The sequence below is a fragment of the Saccostrea cucullata genome, unplaced genomic scaffold (genome assembly GCF_032062105.1).
Source record: "Saccostrea cucullata isolate Sc308-1 unplaced genomic scaffold, CSIRO_AGI_Scuc_v1 ctg3401, whole genome shotgun sequence".
Taxonomy (NCBI): Eukaryota; Metazoa; Mollusca; class Bivalvia; order Ostreida; family Ostreidae; genus Saccostrea; species Saccostrea cuccullata.
Genome location: NW_026933035.1, coordinates 9471 through 30631, shown reverse-complemented (window position 1 = coordinate 30631; position 21161 = coordinate 9471). Strand labels below are relative to the sequence as shown.

Here is a 21161-nt window from a genome sequence, read left to right as displayed (position 1 = left end):
AAATGATAATAACTAATAATTTCAGTCAAATCTGTGTTTTATCGTTACTTAGTATGAAATCTACTTGAAGGTTTCTGTTAGCAGCAATTAAGACACAAAATAATTCTTTTATGTTTAATTTTTATTAAAATATTTAATACCTAGTATTAATGTCAAATTAAAAAAAAATCAACGTAAAAGGAAAATTGTTCGTATAATTTTATTGATGTAATTGTTTTACATAGTCAGAGACCAAACGGTCGTTTTCATGCAAATGTGATACACTAAAATCATGCATAATATTTTTCATAGAAAATCCCACATTTCTTTTAACAATGAAATAAATACAATAATGTCCACACACACTTGACGTTTCTGATTGGATTCTAGAATCGGAGTATTGATATTTAGGACCGTTAATTGTCAAAATGTATCTGAATCTGGTGTGGTAAAATTCCGGAGAGTTTCCCAGAGAATCAAAAAATTCTGCTGGACCTCTTAAAGGAAAGTGAAAAGCGACCCAATGCTTGCCTCTTCCTCCGCAACTGTCTGTATTAACTACCCAAAACCTATGTTTCCTGGTGTTGGTTGGCAATTCATCAGCACACGTAACTTTTACGTCATATCTCGACAAATAAGATTTCAATTCAAAGTTGTTCATTTGAATATGATGCTTCGAGATTGGTCGATGTGGAGAACTTGTGGAAACTTTCCATATAAAATTAATGTTACGCTCTCTGGTAATGGAAATGCGAATTTGAGTTCTAGGCGACAATGCCCTTTTCTTCTTGTGTTAAAATCTATGTAGGGATTGATGTCCAATACGTAAAGGGCATTGCCTTTTGGGTATTCTTCACGTTCAACATAAACGTTTTCTCTACCCGAAACTAAGGTTTGGTAAGCTTCCAAGTAAGTATCGGCATTATAGTTGGGTTGTAAAGGTTTGGAGGGAAAAGACTGTCCGTCCACGTAGAAAGCTACAAAATTACAATCAAAATGTTGAAAGTTAAAGGGTGACTTCTTATAACTTCCACTAAAGGCACTGCTAGAAACCAGTCCCAGAATGAGGGTGGAGGGAACTTCTCCCTGAAATACGTCGTCCATGGTAAAACCGAATTCTCCTTTAGCGATGGAAGCTATTTTCAGATTAGAAAATACGTAAGGATATATTGCAGGAGACTTTTCTAGCATTTTGACATGGGCCATGGTCAGGGCAGGATTCGGTCTCTGAATACATAGCTTAAAACTCGCATCGACAATCTGAACTTTGTAATCTAAACCAGACACTGACATCAGTTAAAAGGCATCTTTACTGGGCCACAATTTTAGCGAAAGTGATACTCCGTTTAAAATTAAACGTTCCTGCTGGAAGAGGTCAATCTGCAGGGGGCCTTCCAAATCTAGTATTTTGCCTTCTTGAGTAAATACATAACGTAGGTACAATCCTGAATTCAGGCCCTTGATAGGATCGGCATCGTCGGGATTGTTGGAGTCCTTAATAAAAAGTTGAGGGTATCGCACTCCGTAGTTGTCAGCGGAGGTAGTCAAGAGAGTGTCGATGTAGGCCTTGTAAGGATAGTTTGTGCCCAACTGAGATACAGGGGTTTGCTGTAGACTGGTGTCTACCTGAGCAAATATGGTGTGTAAAGGTAGATTCACCAAACCCACAGCATCTTCTTTCGTGATAGGATTGTTCAAGGAATTCAGTATTCTCAATTTGACTTTTAACCGACTATTTCTAAGATCCATGTAACCCGTAGAGAGTGGTGGTATGTTAAATTCCAAAGCAGAGTACTCTGATATTTGATTGATAGGTCTAAATTCCACCCATTCTCTCGTTTGAATGGTCGTATCGACGGGAGGTGATTCAAAAAGGGAGAGTTGATTTAAATGATTTTCATCCATGACTAATCGTCGAATTGTGTATCGAATTTAGGTTTCTTGGTCCTAGGTTTATTGTTGCGTTTACCAGGCGGGGCTAAGAATCTTTTCCTTCTTATAAATTTATCCTCATTTGGAGAGTTGTCTTGTTCGCGCTCTAATTCGGATCTAGCCATTTCGATGGCTTGTGCTACTGGTGTCACAAGCTTTACGGTGGGTTTATGTTCTTGACTGGGAGGTACTGTTCGGTTATGAGAACCACTTCCTACAATGTAACGCCCCTTGTAGTCCGGTCGAACTCTTCCAGCAGAAATATCTTCAAAATGGCGAACCCATTTATCGATGTTCGGAATGTATGGTACCCATTGCATTTTCTTGTAGTCGTATACTTCTACTGATCCCATAATTTCTTTTTACGCAAACACAGAGTACAATTGAAAAAATTAACTTGAGAATGAAGAACACTCAAGTCTTTGTTTCTTATAAATATTCTTATTTGACTGATTTCCTGTTTAGAAACTGTCATGTAAAAGGGATTTGTGTAGATTATCTGATTAATTCCTCTTTTTAACGTGATGGCTCTCAAAATTGGTAACATCGTATTTTTGACGTAACTATCGCCTATGATGTCACAACATACATACAATTTAGCTGTACTAACATCATCGAGTATATCAATGTTTAATTCTAAAATGGCACATTCCCACGAGTCATCTATCAAGTAAGCTTTTGGCAGCGTCACAAGAAAGTCATCAGAAGTGTTGGAAGGATGGAAAACGGTAGAGTCTCTGCTGTCTATGAAAAGATATACGGCCATTGCTTCTTTTTCGTGTTTTCTCCTTTAGGTTAACCAACTTCTTATAACCTTAGGACTCGCTGTTCCTGATGGATAAAATAAGTATTCTAGCTAAGTAGTAGTCTCTTAGAAGACTGGGAATCAGTGTATGATGCGTCAGTAATGTTCTTTTCTTACGGGACACCGAAACTCTAGAACTTGACAGAGTCCTCATGACTAAGTTGTGTTGACGGAAAAAGCTGCGGTCGTGTGATAGTATGGGTATTGTTCTATCAAGCAGATGTCGTACAACATCACTGAGAGCGGAAATCTGTCGTTGATTAGCTCTCTGTATAATGACACGTTGTCGAATGTAATTCGCATGCCCGAGTTCTCTTAAAAAATCGGCATTTTGCATCACGCGAGATTGCTCCATTTTTGAACAGTTTTAATAGTATAATCTAAGAATTCTTATAATATTTTAGCGACGATCGAGGGATGTAACTATTGAATTTCTTGGGCCATCCATACCATTTAACCAAAGCTTGGTTCCCCTTGTATTTTATTATCTTTTCGATTCTATACAATGTGTCATCTGTGATTGTTACTTTTTGCAACTCTTGTTGGTAAAAACTACCTTTTATGTCTTCTCCATCGATATCCTGTATTTCGTAAATCGGTATACCTTGTTTGATAGAGCGAGATTTCACGACAAAATGCTCTCCACTCCATCGTTCATCGTATTCTCGATCAAACGCTCCTCGCAACCGAGAAATGCGAACCATGTCACCAATTTTAAACTTATATTGTACGTTCTTTACGTGTTTTGAATGCGTAAAATTTGAACTGTCACTGCAAGCATAATCGTAATTCTTCATCCAAATGTAGGGTTCGTTGCTCTTTTTCACTTGGTTTGGAGCCATTTTGATGGAACGATGATAAGTAGAATTATAACTTTCGGTGACTTTAGGTAAGATGTTCACCCATCGATGAGTCTGGTGTTTTGTCATGTATCGACTCAATCGAGATTTTAAAGTTTTTATAACTCTTTCGGCATAGTTTGCTTTCATTTCGTTTTGAGTAAAAAAGTGAGAAATACCTTTCTGTTTCAGTAATTGTTGAACCTCTTTACTGACATATTCAACTCCTTTGTCACTACGCAGTTTTGCAGGAGGTGTAGAGTGTAAAAACACAACTTTTAATGCTTTAGTCATCTCAGAACCCTTCGTAGATTTTAAGGGAACAGTCCAAACAAATTTTGAAAAAACGTCTATAAGTACTAGAAAATAAGCATATCCGTCGTTTTCCTTTCGATAAGAAGTCATGAAGGCTGTGTCTACGTCCCACTGGTATCCAATTCCCGGTACAATAACTTTCGCGCGTTTGAATTTTCTATTGATTTGCTTATGTAGAGTAAAGGTTTCTTGCTTTTGTAACCATTTTTTGATTTTAGATCGACTGAGTACATATTTTCCTTCCTTTCGAACAGCTCGATATAGCTTCTCCAAACCACTAAGGGACCCGGGGTGCTTTGCATCGTAATAGATGGATTTTAAATAGTCTTCGTACGTCATGATTATTGTATAAAATACTTAGAACTAAATAAAACTTTTCTTCTTCTTATAATGAGGTTTCTATTTCTACTATAGTTGGGTACACAATCTCATCTAGATCCTTGACTCGTTTTATGCCAGTAATTAACACGCTCCCACTTAAGTGACATGTAAAATGAATATCATTTCGTCGCTACATTACAGCAGGAAATAATTCAGGATCATAAGAAAATTTTAAGGCGGGAGAAATTGAATTTACATCTAAACGATTAGATAGTTTGTGAAACGCGGAGGCGGTGACAATATGTACGTTAGTAAGTACGACGTCATATCCAATTCGTTGAATGTAGCGAGCATACCTTCTCAGTCGTTTTAGTCCAGTATTAAAACTATCGCATGCTCCGCTGCAATTTATCTTTCCATTGGAAAATATTAAACAGTTCCCTCCTATTTTTCTATGTTGAAAAATAACCCCTGGAAATTTGAGGGGATCGAACCACACGTTAATTAAACGGTATGTTAGTTGTTGAAGATTGATAAGACAGTTCATGTCTCCTTGGTACACGACGTTTGTCAACCTCATTATTCCAGCAAATAAATTAACTATAAATTTTTGAGAAATATATACATACCGTATATATCCTAGCTGAGTCATATGATTAAATAACAATGAAGATTCATAAACGTTTAAATAAACATGTTTATTACATCTGTATGCATAAATATACTTCTTTACATATTTTACCCACAAGCAATATATCTACATTGTTTAAACGTCATTTGTACATGTTCACTTCAGAATCTCGATCATCTTTTTACAAATGATACATAAGCAATAATGATGAATATTAGGTTATGAAAGTCTTTAAAAGCTGTCTTCTTGTTTGCCTCGTCTCTTCTCACCAGTTCACATACTCCAGCGGGTTGCAAGTAGGACATCTAAGCATGCCTAATTGGTTCATATGATCCTCGCGCAAAAAGCAAGGTACGAGCGATTCAAGTTCCGGAACGACTTTTTCTATTTCAGCTACACTTTTTCAGTGTTCTGTACTCCATAGGTCTAAGACATAGTCCCTTTTTTTGTTGGCACGAGTATATCAGTATTTGGGGGTTTCCAATACTGCCGTATGTTCACACACGGATTGTCTTTTTGAACTGAACAGAAAATGTTGGAGCCCATGTGGTAGTGTAGATTTTCGTTATTGTTTAAAGCTGTATCAATCATATCGAGAGCCAGTGTGAATGTTTTAAAAAGGTCCAGCCTTAAACTAATCCCCTTCTTTGTTGCATAGCGATCCGTTTTCCATTCGCGAAGGTCTACTCTTTTTTCGTTGTTTTTCGTAGTGTATATCTCAATGAAGCGATCATTCTCTAAAGATAATTTACAGCAAGAAGAAAACATGTTGTCACCCTGAATGCTAGCGATTAAATGACAAAATACTGGAGACGTTTACGGAAATTAGTAACTTTACAACGTCATATCCGTGTTCAAAATCCGGGTTTGTTTCCTTCATTACCTCATTTTCATCCTAAATTAACATCTGGATAACATCCGTGACCAAGTTTAGAGCATGATTCATCATTGACATATACACCTCAAAAAGACGCTAATACCAAGCGAAGATAAATCCAGTTCCTTTCCTTTCATTATATGATCACTTGCATCATTGGGTTAAAGTAATATTTTGTAAGGAGAGTCATGGTTCCGTTACTTTTCCTAAAGAGCTTTATAGAAAAGATATAAATATAAAATATTTAACGAATGTTCTCGTTTCTCACCACGTATACTTGACCCTCATATTTCGAAGCAAATTCTTTTATCATGAGATGATATTTGAGCCATTTTCCCCCAGCTAGGCCACATCCAATTTTATATGGGAAAGCTATGCTCTCGTAACCTTCTATCGATAGTTCATTCAGACATTGCTTAAACCAGAATTCTCGTTCAAGTGGAAGGTCCTCATAAGGTGGTATTTTGCGGTATTGTGCTGTACGACCCATATCCCACTGACTCAGAAAACACACTACATCTGGTGAACGACCGTTGGGTGAACGCAGAATCTTTACAGTTCCAGGAGTCCCTCTGTCCTCGGGAATAGCAAGGTTGCGCCCTTCTTCTCCTCTTCGCGTTTTGTAAATATCTGCCCATGGAAATTTATGAGCTATATACTTAGAAAGGCCATGAGAACGAATAGCTAAACAATTCACTTGGTGTATGATTGCTTTTACAGGAGTCGTGCAAATGTCTCCAAAGCTATAGACAAGGTGTTCGCTATATCGCGCCCATTCCCACTTCTCTGTGTCTCTTTGTATTTCTTCTCTTAAGTTTATCAAATGGTCAGGTTGTTTATCATCTTTCGAGGTTTGGTTATAAAACTTGTGTCTTGCCTCAGACCACATGTTTAAAATTTCTCCTCTCATTTGTATATGCTAGACATACACGAAACCGTTCTTTTCAAATGATTTTTTATGAATCAAAGCAGTACATATACGTCTTATTTCAATAATGGACACACTTTAGAATCTTTATACATTATTGACATGTTAGTTTTAACCTGTCATTATATTAAAAGAAATATATTCATTGAACTAAACGTATGCGTATTAGCTAATCATCAGTAAAAATCATCCGGGTTTGCTTCCCTATAATTACATATAGTCATTATTAGCATCCGGATTTACTTTATACTTCCGCCTTTAAAGCCCACCTCTCCACCTCAAATCAATTTGCACCTCAAAGTAGCATAAAAACAATCACTATCTACTACTTATAAGGCCTTTCATTGTATTAGATATCGGTACTCTAAATTACGAATCAAATGGTCATGTATGACAACATGTAAATACAGCTAAATAATTACTTACAATGGATTAAGGAAACCTAAACAGTAATTTAAATGTCAGTTCTGCGCATGCATAAATAAAATGTACAGTGAAACAGTCCTGTACACGGAGATATTATTCTTCTGCAACGACGAATTTATATTTTGTACATGGAATTGTTTTGGGTTTTTTTTAAGGAAATGCAAATATTGTACCTAGCAGTATTATTTAAATAGACTAATAACGGTATAATTTTAGAAAATGCAAAGCAGAGAGGAAGACCATTTGAAATTCAGAAATTAAACAACTTTTACAGTAATGATCACAGATTACCAATCGTTTGATGAAGCATTGACTGAGGTCTTTTGTACATGTACCATGTGTTAAGGCACACTTCGTTTTCTGTATGTTTACCCGATTATTCTTGACAACGGGCACATTGCGGATATGACAAATCGATATGGGATGTTCACTCCTCAATGGCACTTGATCCTAGCTCTGCTTAGATAGATCCATGATTGCTCTGCTAACAATGTGTGTTTTATTTTTTCAAATATGTTTTCAAAGTAATGAAATATTTACACTTTTTGGTGCCAATGAGATATTGATAAGATTGGGGGTGAATTGATAAAACGGAAATGACTGGAACGTTTTCTGTTTGTTGTAAAAAGATTTTGGTGATATTCGATTACAATAGTTTACTTAATCTGACATAATTTCTACAGATAATCTACGTGTATGCTAAAATTGGGTTTCTGATTCCTGGATCAAATTTGATACAAGATAGAAAAGAAGCAAGAAATACAGATTTTGTTTTGATAATGCCACTCATGGTGGTGTTTCGTACCTACGACCTCTGAATCGATAATGTACGTGTACAAAATTTTGCGTATTCAAACGTTATCACAATTCATGTATTGAACAATTATCTGCGTAATCATGCACATGTACTACATATGCCCGTATGGTATATTGTATTTATAATTGATTTCTTAGTTGTATTCATGAATTTGCACATCAATGTCTGCACCAAAGCCGTTAAAATATGAAACCTGCCTTTTTCAGAACATACCCAGTATTATCTACTGCAACTTTAGCTAAGACGTGTGAATCGATATTTTTCAAGGACTCAATCATTATTATATTATACAGTTTCAAGACTTAAGAATGAAGGTTCATCTTAAAAAGTATTTTACAATGTACTCAGTAATTATATGCACAGAGCTAGAGTATCTTGATTCTAAAAAACATTAATATTTCTTTCTTTCATACTGTTTTATTTAAACTTTTCCGATTGCCCAATCATGAAAAGGAGCACACGGCGGGAGTGACCGGTTGACAGAGGATGTCTTCTCCTGTATGACGCCTGATCCCATCTCTGGTGTTTCTGAAGGGTCCGCATAAGCCCTGCTCCCAATATGTGTTTTTTCAATGGACATTTGAGCATTATTATTGTTCGCCATCTTCTAATTTCTGTATTAATGGTTGATAAAGGAAGAAGATTTTCATCTGTCAGTTACTGAGCCATGCAAACCAAGAACAGAAATAATCATCCATGATTACTTATCCGTGTTTAAGCATCTCTTCATCATTAAGATACTGAGATGTTCACGCAACAAAAATATGTAAGATTAATAGCCAAAAATCCTTACTATGAATCTTAGAAAATTCAAGGTTATCTGTGATATGAAAAAAAGATCTATTTGTTTATATATGAATCCCCCCAAAGAATGGAACCGCCCAATTCAGGCGGAGAATTTTAAGGAAACATTTCTACAAGCTGAAATAAATCAACCAAAGAAATTATAGAATAGGTATCTTGTAAAGAAAAATGGTTGCTTATCATCTACCGTTACTCAGGTGATAAAACAACTGGAAAATTAATTATGATTAGAAAATGTTAAGAATCATGAGGATAATACAATATTATATTTATTTAAGTTTCATGTCTTAATCTTTCTACTTATTCTCCTCGAAATTGTCTTTTTATATATCAAAGTTAGTGAAAGTATTTTTTTTATTATTTTACATTATTTTGTCTGCTTTTTTAGACAGGCTCGGAAAGGGGGAATCAGTCAAATCTGTTCAATGTTCCATTCAGGGAGATCTGATTTTAATCATATTTAGTATCTTTTAACAAAGTTTTGCTTGAAAACAAATGCACAGAAATTTTGGGCAAGGAAATGTCTACCCTTTTTACCAAACTTTATGTATTTTGTATTTTTGAAGGTCAACTTTTCATCATTTTTGTTTAAATGCAAATTGTTCCGTTTGTGTATGTCATTTTAGATCTCTCGTGTATTGTATTAATTTCAATGTATGACACTCGTTTTCTTTGAGATTAGGCAAAGACAGATCTAGATGAATTCATCAACAGTTATCGTTTTTTCTCCTTGCTTTTTGTCATGAGTTCTGAAATGGAATCTTTCAATTTCTGTGTAATATAATTGACTGAAAAAGATGGAAAAGAAGCCAAAAATCGTTTTGCTGATATATCCTCCGCGAGATACTGTCAATTAGCCTCGGCTCTGTTTTAGTTATGTATATGATACGTAAATAGACGTCGAAAAAATAACCTGAGACACGACTGCACTTATTTCCTAAAGTTAAATTATGCAATTTCAAGAAAATGAAAAAAAAGATCCTGTTTATTTCTTTAATTTAGTTATTTATGTACAATACGTTTATTTCGTTTGGTTATTTAATACAAACCAAACTGAGAGACAATCTACCATGATTGCTTTATTATGTGCTACCATCTTCTCTTTGTCATCTAAAATACTCTAAATTGCGAGATACTTACATTCATACAACACAATATATATAAGCAATACTGGTTAAAAAATAACCCGTAGATGAAGACTGATTGTTATAAATTAACAGAACCTTTGACAGCATATAATAGAAATGCTTCTTTAATTAAGTTAAATTCAAACCTTTGAAATTTTCACAGCAATATTACTTCGCTTAAAACCACTCTGATTGTACACACATGAACATTGAAATTCATATTAAATGTACGCAGAAATTCTCAGGCCATCTTTAAAAAATATTTTGATTGCCATCTCCCGAGCGACTGACTATTGATGATCCGCCTCATTTTTTTTTTTACATCCCAGGCACGATATTTTTTCTTTGTATTTCTTTTATCTGACCAACAAATATATATATATATTGAAATAATTTTCTGGTAAAAAGATTTTCCCAACTAACTACTGACCCAATACTTTAACCCCGAGTCGGGGGAGGGCAAGCAAACATTATTTTAAAAATGGTCTCATGGACAACACTTCTGTAGTCTTCGAGGGTCAGGTCTTTCAACAAACCGTTGGATTTACGATGGGCACTAACTGTGTTCCTTACTTTATTTATAAGGAACCTGGTGACATATTTTCAAGTATGAGATTTTTTTTCTCTCCATCTTTAATTAATCCTTTTGGTTTAGAATAAGTGTTGTACCCTTCTGAGTTATAGACATATATACATACATATAAACCAATTTAAGATTTATTAAAAATATACTGTACAAATACAAATTTATCTAACTCTACAAATTCTTTAAAAATAACATCCAATATCGTGTGGATAGAAGAAGATTGATAAAAGTTTGTTGGATGTGGTAGAACACGAAGAGACTGGTTTAGTCTTACTCGTTTTCCTTCAGGCTGACATATGTAATATCATTACACAGTTCCAGCTTTTCCCTTGATCTTTGTCATGAGTTCTGAAATAGAATCTTTCAATTTCTATGTAATATAAATGTCTGAACGAGATTGAAAGGAAGCCAAAAAGTAAACATTTTGCTGACATCGCCACCGCATGATACTGTCATTCAATCTTGGTTCTAGATCTTTTTTAGTTATGTGAGCAAATAAATAAGCGTCAACAAGTAATCATAGACACGACTGCACATACATGTATTTCCTTAGCTGTGATAATCCAATTCTAAGAAATAAGAGAATCAAATGATTAATATTTTAGAAGAAAATTATTTCTGAAAAAAAAATCATACTTTTCAAACACAGCGATTGCTTCGCTATTTCGATCTTCGTTCTAAGTTGTTTTATGGAGATTTTTTTTTTTACATCTGTCCTCTTTATTTTTTTTATATTTTATTTGGGGGTATTTACATGTATATACAATACATAGAGACAACTAGTTAATATCACTTCGTCATTTAATATCTTTATCTCTTCATCCTCTTTATTACTCTCAGTAGGGAATTAAATATATTCACACAACACATCCTAGCCAAAATAACCTTTATTTAATGGAGTTTTTAGCTTTAATACTGTTCATTATCGTATAGTTCACAGTGACGACACAAAGGCAAGAAATTTGACAGAAAATTGAAGTGAATCAATATCATGAATTCAAATTTAAAAAGCATGTTTTCTAAGAGTCGACACATTTGTTGTAATTCATAGATCTTGTTTAAAACCTTTAGACGCCTGTCTGGTGTAAATGCACATTAAGTGCTCAGCGCTTGACAGAAGCTCTATCTGTGCATATTGTTCCCGGTTTCTATGCTTTCTAGTGAATGAAAAAATAATCGATTTCCAAAAAAAAAAACAACCCTACAAACAAGACATATCTGTGAATATAAAACATTGACTCTAGTGGACTCTAGAGGATTCTCAAGGTGGGATCAGCTGCTTAGAAAAACTAAGCATCCCTTGATGATTGCTCACACCCGCTGCGGACTCCTTCTATTGACACGAGGCATCAAAGGGTGATTGGACTGTTTGAAACTTGTTTCGAAATTAAATCTCTTCAGAGATTTTATCATTTTCAAGTTGTCTTTTATTTGTTCCTCTATATTTTTTAAGACTAAACTTTTATTAATCAAATAATGTTCCTTACAATTTTTAAGTAGATTATCTGAAGTCCCTAGTCCTTACACTGTGTACATTGTGTTCTCGTGAGAACAAGAAGATTCCATGAATATATCAATTGGCCTGCTGTACACAGCTAGACTTCGGAGTACCATAAGGATGTACCTAAATATGGAAACTCGTAAAGAGGCAAAATACTCAGTAAATTAATTTTACATAAATGGACAGTTGTAAAGTTGATGCATATTCTTACTATGTTCGAGATTAACTTTATGAGTGATTAATGATATATGATTTATTGAAGAAATGATTTTACAAAGAAACATATATTTTTAGTCTCATATGAAAAACTTGAAGTGAGCAAACAATAAACTAGATGCTGTCATGAGACAGTAATACCCGCACTAAGGTGTTTGCCTCTAAATGCACACTTCTTCATATTGGGCTTTACCAAGGAAAAAGTCAATATAATTCAATAATTTACATATTACATGTTTTATCAAATTGAGCATAATATGCTCAGGTGACCATGTGACCCATGGGCCTCCATCTAATAAGTATTTCATATCCTTAATTCATTACTAGTCTGAATTAAACAGCAGAATTAATTAATGATGTAAATAAGGTTTGATAAAAGGGGGGGGGGGGGTTATAAATTTTTGGCACATAATTGGAACTTTTTAAATCTATTTTCTCATATCTATAAATCAACAAATAATATTATTCAAATTAGTGTAAAGAGTTTTTGATGAATTTTTCAAAATGTGCAAAGTTTATTTATATTTGACAAGGCAGTTCTAAACTTCTTGAAAGCTGCCATATATACACAATCAATTTAGTCAACCCCCACCCCTCTCCCATCAACACACACACACAAACACACCTAATTTGCCTGTTTTTGGAAATAGGCCTAGATGGAAAGTTAAGATAAAACATCTTTCGTAAGTTATAATTTTCAATTTGTTCTTGCACTATACATGTATTTGAACACCTGCATCACATTGGGCTTCCGTCACGTACCCAACTTAAGTACTAGTTTTACCATTGGCATTATCATTTTTAGATTTCACTGCACGTGCAGTAGGCTACTAGTGTGGTATACACATCATTGCATATAGGAATTATTTCATTTTGTGTTTTAATTGGATTATATTTCATGAAGATTACAGGACCTAAATAATGACAATCGGTAAGTACAAAGTTTTGGTATAGATTTGGGTAAAATAGTCTGAAATGCAAACGGTTAGGTTCAAGTTTAAAGGATCAAAGGTCATCCGATGCTTTGACATTCTGAAGAGTTATCCCCCGTTATCAACGTTACATTCAGTTACAAGATCCAGGATTTTTTTCTGGGACTGGGAGGGAGGGGGGTTTCCAGACCAGAATTTCCTGAGAAGCTAAAAAAAAAAGAAGTTATGTTTGGGTCGGTTTACTAAGGTGGAGGGACACTTAGGGCATACAAAGTCATTTTTATTTCCTCCAGTATATATCGTCGGAGGCCCTAAATTCGTTATGGTCCTAGAGTCGTGTCCCTTTTGTTTTTCTCTCGAATCTCGCGAGATTTGGTCGGCGACTGCGCACACCGTGAGAAACAGTTTACTACGATTGATTACGTCATATTTACAACTACAGACGACAATGAGGTCAAAACAGGTAAAAAAAAATAGTATGAAAAAAATTCTTAGTTGATTAACAGTCAAATCCATTAATACCAAATAAGTATGACGATAAAGTCCAAAAATTTTTTATTTATTACGACCTATATTGAGTGCATCAGTGCTATTTTACGCTTTGTTTACATTATATCAAGAGAAGTCACATGACTACATTGGAATTCGATAGGCCAAACAAAGTTAATTTTTCAAGTCATGTTGTATTGTTCCTTAGACATTTTTCTTTTACAATGGATTTGTTTGTTTTGTCTCCTAAAATGAATGTTGACCTCAAATCTAACTTGTCCTCATTATTTTTCAAGTGGTGGTGTCTCCATATGAGTGAAAAATTCCTGAGAGGGATGTTTAATAACAAACAAAATGACATAAAAACACAATATTGATTTGCGTTAAGAAATATGCAGGGGATTTTTTCCATCATAAATCTTCTTCTCAAGAACAGCAAGGGCATTATTGTCCCCCGTTTTGGGGAAAGGGAGGGGACGTTAAATCTCATTTGTCTGTCAGTTTGTACATTTTATTGACAGCTTTAACCTTGGTCATAACTTTTGAATAATAAGAGATACTGCTTTCCTATTTCACATGTACATTACCACAAAACTTTCTAAATATACTATGATTTTTTAACCCAAGTGAGACCTTGACCTTAAAGTTTTACCTACTTTCCAAAAAATAACATTTTAAATTGATCAATTTGAAAGAGAAAAGAAAGGGCATTCAAATTATACATGTTTATTACATGTGAAAAGACTTTTCTAAATATATCATTACTTTTGACTCTGTGACCTTGACCTAGAAGTTTAACCTACTTTTCAAAAATATTATATTGTATATATAAAGTTTGATTCAAAAGAGATATGACTTTTATATTTGAAATGTACATTACCTGCAACAAAATGTTTCAGAACATGCTATGATTTTAACCCTTTGACCTAATTTTCAAAAATTGATATATGATATGGGTGCATATTCAATGACATAATATGCCATAAATTATGGCATCCCATTCACTAAATCACAGAAAGCAGAGGACCACAATTCTTTGAATTTGCTTGTATAATCTTGATAGATGGAAACATCGTCATATAATGTAGATTCAAGTTTTTTATGCCACACCATGATTAGGAATACATGTATAGTTTTTGTCATGTCCGTCCTCCACCCTTCCATCTGTCTTTCCATTGGGCTCAAAGAAACTTTCTAGATATTTTTATCAAAGTTCATATGTTGATGCATACTGATGTAAATATCCAACTGCAGCAATATTTTTTGACTTTGACTTTTCCTTTGACCTTCACGTAACTTTTCTTTAAAGAGGCTGGGTGGTTGCGGCCATTTTTAGACTATTTTGATCTCCTTTAGAAGAAGAGCTCCATATAAAGGTATAATAAAAATGATAAAATGATCAAATTTTAAAACTAAAATTTATGAAATTTTTTTTTTTGCCAAATGATAGTTGACGGCTTAAGATATCATATCCCCAAATTTAAGTTATAACCGGTGGTTAATAAAAAAATAATTTGTTGACCCCCTAGCCTCCTTAAATTACTGTTTAGCTTTATTTTAAAGAAACCATTCAAGTTGTGTAATGAAACTTTACATGATGATACATACTTATGTAAGCTTTACAATACTTCACTCTTTTTTACCTTGACCTTTCCTGTGACCTTGACCTCACTTTTCTAAAATTAATGTCTAAATCAGTTTTAAAAAATCAGTGCATAAAAAAACGTCATTTTTCGACCCCCATTTGACCCCCCGGGGCAAAATCAAAATTCCGAAACCTTACTGCACATCTACATGACACCACCAACCATCTCTCCAAAGATGATTAGGCTACTGTGTAAAATGTAAGAGGAGTTCAGGGAAGACGGGGCTTTTTGCATAAAAAACGTCATTTTTCGACCCCCATTTGACCCCCCAGGGCAAAATCAAAATTCTGAAACCTTACTGCACATCTACATGACACCACAAACCATCTCCCCAAAGATGATTAGGCTACTGTGTAAAATGTAAGAGGAGTTCAGGGAAGACGGGCCTTTTCGCATAAAAAACGTCATTTTTCGACCCCCATTTGACCCCCCGGGGCAAAATCAAAATTCCGAAACCTTACAGCACATCTACATGACACCACAAACCATCTCCCCAAAGATGATTAGGCTACTGTGTAAAATGTAAGAGGAGTTCAGGGAAGACGTGGCTTTTTGCATAAAAAACGTCATTTTTCGACCCCCATTTGACCCCCTGGGGCAAAATCAAAATTCCGAAACCTTACTGCACATCTACATGACACCACAAACCATCTCCCCAAAGATGATTAGGCTACTGTGTAAAATGTAAGAGGAGTTCAGGGAAGACGTGGCTTTTTGCATAAAAAACGTCATTTTTCGACCCCCATTTGACCCCCCGGGGCAAAATCAAAATTCCGAAACCTTACTGCACATCTACATGACACCACCAACCATCTCTCCAAAGATGATTAGGCTACTGTGTAAAATGTAAGAGGAGTTCAGGGAAGACGGGGCTTTTTGCATAAAAAACGTCATTTTTCGACCCCCATTTGACCCCCTGGGGCAAAATCAAAATTCCGAAACCTTACTGCACATCTACATGACACCACCAACCATCTCCCCAAAGTTGATTAGGCTGCTGTGTAAAATGTAAGAGGAGTTCAGGGAAAACAGGGCTTTTTGCATAAAAAAACGTCATTTTTCGACCCCCATTTGACCCCCCGGGGCAAAATCAAAATTCCGAAACCTTACTGCACATCTACATGACACCACCAACCATCTCTCCAAAGATGATTAGGCTACTGTGTAAAATGTAAGAGGAGTTCAGGGAAGACGGGGCTTTTTGCATAAAAAACGTCATTTTTCGAACCCCATTTGACCCTCCGGGGCAAAATCAAAATTCCGAAACCTTACTGCACATCTACATGACACCACCAACCATCTCCCCAAAGATGATTAGGCTACTCTGTAAAATGTAAGAGGAGTTCAGGGAAGATGGGGCTTTTTGCATAAAAACGTCATTTTTCGACCCCCATTTGACCCCCCAGGGCAAAATCAAAATTCCGAAACCTTACTGCACATCTACATGACACCACCAACCATCTCCACAAAGATGATTAGGCTTCTGTGTAAAAAATAAGAGGAGTTCAGGGAAGACGGGGCTTTTTGCATAAAAAACATCATTTTTCGACCCCCATTTGACCCCCCGGGGCAAAATCAAAATTCCGAAACCTTACTGCACATCTACATGACACCACAAACCATCTCCCCAAAGATGATTAGGCTACTCTGTAAAATGTAAGGGGAGTTCAGGGAAGACAGGGCTTTTCGCATAAAAAACGTCATTTTTCGACCCCCATTTGACCCCCCGGGGCAAAATCAAAATTCCAAAACCTTACTGCACATCTACATGACACCACCAACCATCTCCCCAAAGATGATTAGGCTGCTGTGTAAAATGTAAGAGGAGTTCAGGGAAAACAGGGCTTTTTGCATAAAAAAACGTCATTTTTCGACCCCCATTTGACCCCCCGGGGCAAAATCAAAATTCCGAAACCTTACTGCACATCTACATGACACCACCAACCATCTCTCCAAAGATGATTAGGCTACTGTGTAAAATGTAAGAGGAGTTCAGGGAAGACGGGGCTTTTTGCATAAAAAACGTCATTTTTCGACCCCCATTTGACCCCCCAGGGCAAAATCAAAATTCTGAAACCTTACTGCACATCTACATGACACCACAAACCATCTCCCCAAAGATGATTAGGCTACTGTGTAAAATGTAAGAGGAGTTCAGGGAAGACGGGGCTTTTTGCATAAAAAACGTCATTTTTCGACCCCCATTTGACCCTCCGGGGCAAAATCAAAATTCCGAAACCTTACTGCACATCTACATGACACCACCAACCATCTCCCCAAAGATGATTAGGCTACTCTGTAAAATGTAAGAGGAGTTCAGGGAAGACGGGGCTTTTTGCATAAAAAACGTCATTTTTCGACCCCCATTTGACCCCCCAGGGCAAAATCAAAATTCCGAAACCTTACTGCACATCTACATGACACCACCAACCATCTCCACAAAGATGATTAGGCTGCTGTGTAAAAAATAAGAGGAGTTCAGGGAAGACGGGGCTTTTTGCATAAAAAACATCATTTTTCGACCCCCATTTGACCCCCCGAGGCAAAATCAAAATTCCGAAACCTTACTGCACATCTACATGACACCACAAACCATCTCCCCAAAGATGATTAGGCTACTCTGTAAAATGTAAGGGGAGTTCAGGGAAGACAGGGCTTTTCGCATAAAAAACGTCATTTTTCGACCCCCATTTGACCCCCCGGGGCAAAATCAAAATTCCAAAACCTTACTGCAAATCTACATGACAACACCAACCATCTCCCCAAAGATGATTAGGCTGCTGTGTAAAATGTAAGAGGAGTTCAGGGAAAACAGGGCTTTTTGCATAAAAAAACGTCATTTTTCGACCCCCATTTGACCCCCCGGGGCAAAATCAAAATTCTGAAACCTTACTGCACATCTACATGACACCACCAACCATCTCTCCAAAGATGATTAGGCTACTGTGTAAAATGTAAGTGGAGTTCAGGGAAGACGGGGCTTTTTGAATAAAAAACGTCATTTTTCGACCCCCATTTGACCCCCCAGGGCAAAATCAAAATTCTGAAACCTTACTGCACATCTACATGACACCACCAACCATCTCTCCAAAGATGATTAGGCTACTCTGTAAAATGTAAGAGGAGTTCAGGGAAGACGGGGCTTTTTGCATAAAAAACGTCATTTTTCGACCCCCATTTGACCCCCCGGGGCAAAATCAAAATTCCGAAACCTTACTGCACATCTACATGACACCACCAACCATCTCCCCAAAGATGATTAGGCTACTCTGTAAAATGTACTTGAGGAGTTCAGGGAAGACGGGGCTTTTTGCATAAAAAACGTCATTTTTCGACCCCCATTTGACCCCCCGGGGCAAAATCAAAATTCCGAAACCTTACTGCACATCTACATGACACCACAAACCTTCTCCCCAAAGATGATTAGGCTACTGTGTAAAATGTAAGAGGAGTTCAGGGAAGAAAAGTGTGACAGACGGACGGACGGACATGAGTAACAACAATATACCCGTACTTTCTTTAGAAAGTGCGGGTATAATAATCTGTTTCTCTTTCTTTTCTATATTATCTTCTATATTTTTTTATATCAAGGAGGCGACACTTTGGTAGCTTTATGAAAATCGTGTGTTTTTGATGTAATAAAGTGAATAACCGAGCTTCGTTACTCAAGGTTAAAAAATCAACTTCTATCTCAACGAATGATTAAAAGCAGGATTCAGTTTCTTCCCTTATATTACGTTTATAATAACTTGCGATAGTATTCACTTCATCTGAGGGATTTATATTGTGCCGTAGAGCAAAGCATATATATCACAGTGTGCCCATGCATTGACTCAATCAATTGCGTGATATAATTAATGACTTTTTAAGAAAGTGAGATATGAACCCCATATTCAAGGTCATATGCCTTTACTTTCCCTCCTTATCATCTTATCTCTGTTACAATGATAAACACTCGATATCGGTTTATAGCTTTCATAATTAGCAACACATTAAATGAAAAAGCTATATTTCCCCTTAAGTGCTAGCAAATTCGAACCCTCAAAAACATCAACAGTTAATTATCTACAATAACTGGTTCCTTTGCCTTTAATTATTTATTTTCTTGTTAACGATAAACAAGTTATGAATTACAAAAGTAGTACATTCCCAGGGCGTGTAGGCCTTATTAAAAAGTTAAAAGTGTTTGTCAAGAATTCCTTTGTAAGTTTCTCTTTACTCAAATTCGCTCTATATACTAAGTGTTCGGTTTTCTCTTATAATTGTAATGTAAGTTGTGAATAGATTATTTAAGCTTGATGTGTTCATTTTTACCTTTCAGATATTTGAAATTACTATATTATTCACATCTCATCAATAATGAGAGTTATTGAATGTTTCGGTGTCGTCGTTAATCCTTCAAGAATATCATTATTAAAGATAATTCATTCATACATCCGTAAGACAAATAATAATCGGATCATAATCATATATCATGCATGTCATGTACACTTACATTAAATCTTTTTCTTTTAAACTTGTCATGAACAAGAGGTATGTGAGCATTGAACTCACTAAATGATACCCCCCCCCCTTCGCCTCCCATATGATTATAATGGCAAAGTGCATGTTTTGTTCTGGGATACCCGAAATAAGTATCGGATAAAAAAGTAAAGGTGCACAATGATATTATGTTTAAAAAATGTCTGTCAAAATATCATTAGTTTTTATTCAGAGTTATGGGATGAGTTCCGGATAACAGAAAGGAACCCTTCAATATTATAAAAGGAATGGTAGGTCAATGTTTCGCTATGGGAAACCCGAAATATATGTCCGATCAAAAATTAAAACGAGAGGTCACAATGACGTACGCTATATAATGGGATATTCTGTGAAAGTCTCATTTAACGTTCTTTTAGTGGTATAGGAGGAATTGCATGCGGATAAGAGATGGGTATCCCAAAGCGTAACAGACGTAGGGACGTACAGACACACAGGCGGACTAAATCTTGCATATTAAATCCAACAACAATGAAGAAATTTAAAATCTGAAATTGATTTATTTCTACCCTTAAACATTGATTAAACCACGTCATTTATTCCTTCCATCTGTATGTGATTTTATTTTCAAAATATTTCATTCAAGAAGACTTTAGTTTATTCGAATACAAATGCAGAGTAATGTTTCAATATAAAGCTCCAAAAAGTAGATATTGCTTGTCAATGATACCCGGAAACCTTTCTCCAAACACGTCCAATCTCAACTAAAAGCTTTTGTGAAATATTTCCTGGTATTATCGACTTCCGATATCGTTTATTCGAGTATTGTATCGAAACATTATTATGCATTGGGGTGAAAATCATTGACAACCCGAGAACAAAATCTTTATATTTATGATCACCAATAAACGAACAGAGCTAGAATGCTGTAAAGAATAAATGGAGCGGTTTACATTATTATTGGATAAAGGGAAGATTGAATCTATTGCAGATTTCAGTTCCTTCTGTATAACTGTTCTGTTAACTGTTTTTTTTTTTCTGATACTTGTTAATAGAGTACATCGTCGATGCATTTGCAGTCACTCTGACCAGTTAAGATACATAGAGATTGGCAGACATTTTGTCCGAAACCATATGTTAGTATAATGTAACGCCTAAATATTATTAGTTCTGGCACGTGCTACAAGTTATTTACTCGCCATCTCTCCTGCTGTCGTGAGGTATTAGATTTAAAGCGGTCGGCATAAGGAAGATGAAAAAAGTGAAATGAAACGAAACAGACTTTTTTTCAGGTGTTAAGCATTTCTTTAATTTGTCCATCAGCGTTGTGATTAAAAGAAACTGGAATTGCTTTCCTAACACTGGATTTAATAAATATATACGTTAAGCTTAATCTAATAGGATTTGGGCTCAAACCAGAAAGTAAATTTAACAATGAGAGAGCAATAAAAAGAGAGAAAGTAAAGAAAAAAGAGAAAATACCCACACCCTCATAGCATGAAATACCGATT

The 21161-nt window shown here is 35.7% G+C and overlaps 1 protein-coding gene across 1 annotated transcript; it reads right to left on the bottom strand.

Moving 5' to 3' along the window:
- Positions 1 to 636: 636 nt before the first annotated feature.
- LOC134237055 (uncharacterized) lies at positions 637 to 1884 on the bottom strand. Its single transcript, XM_062719139.1, has 2 exons — positions 1338 to 1884; positions 637 to 1253 (listed from the first exon to the last, which is right to left on the bottom strand). Exons 1-2 carry the CDS (start codon positions 1882 to 1884, stop codon positions 637 to 639), a joined length of 1164 nt encoding a protein of 387 aa, XP_062575123.1.
- Between the last annotated feature and the right edge of the window lie 19277 nt (positions 1885 to 21161).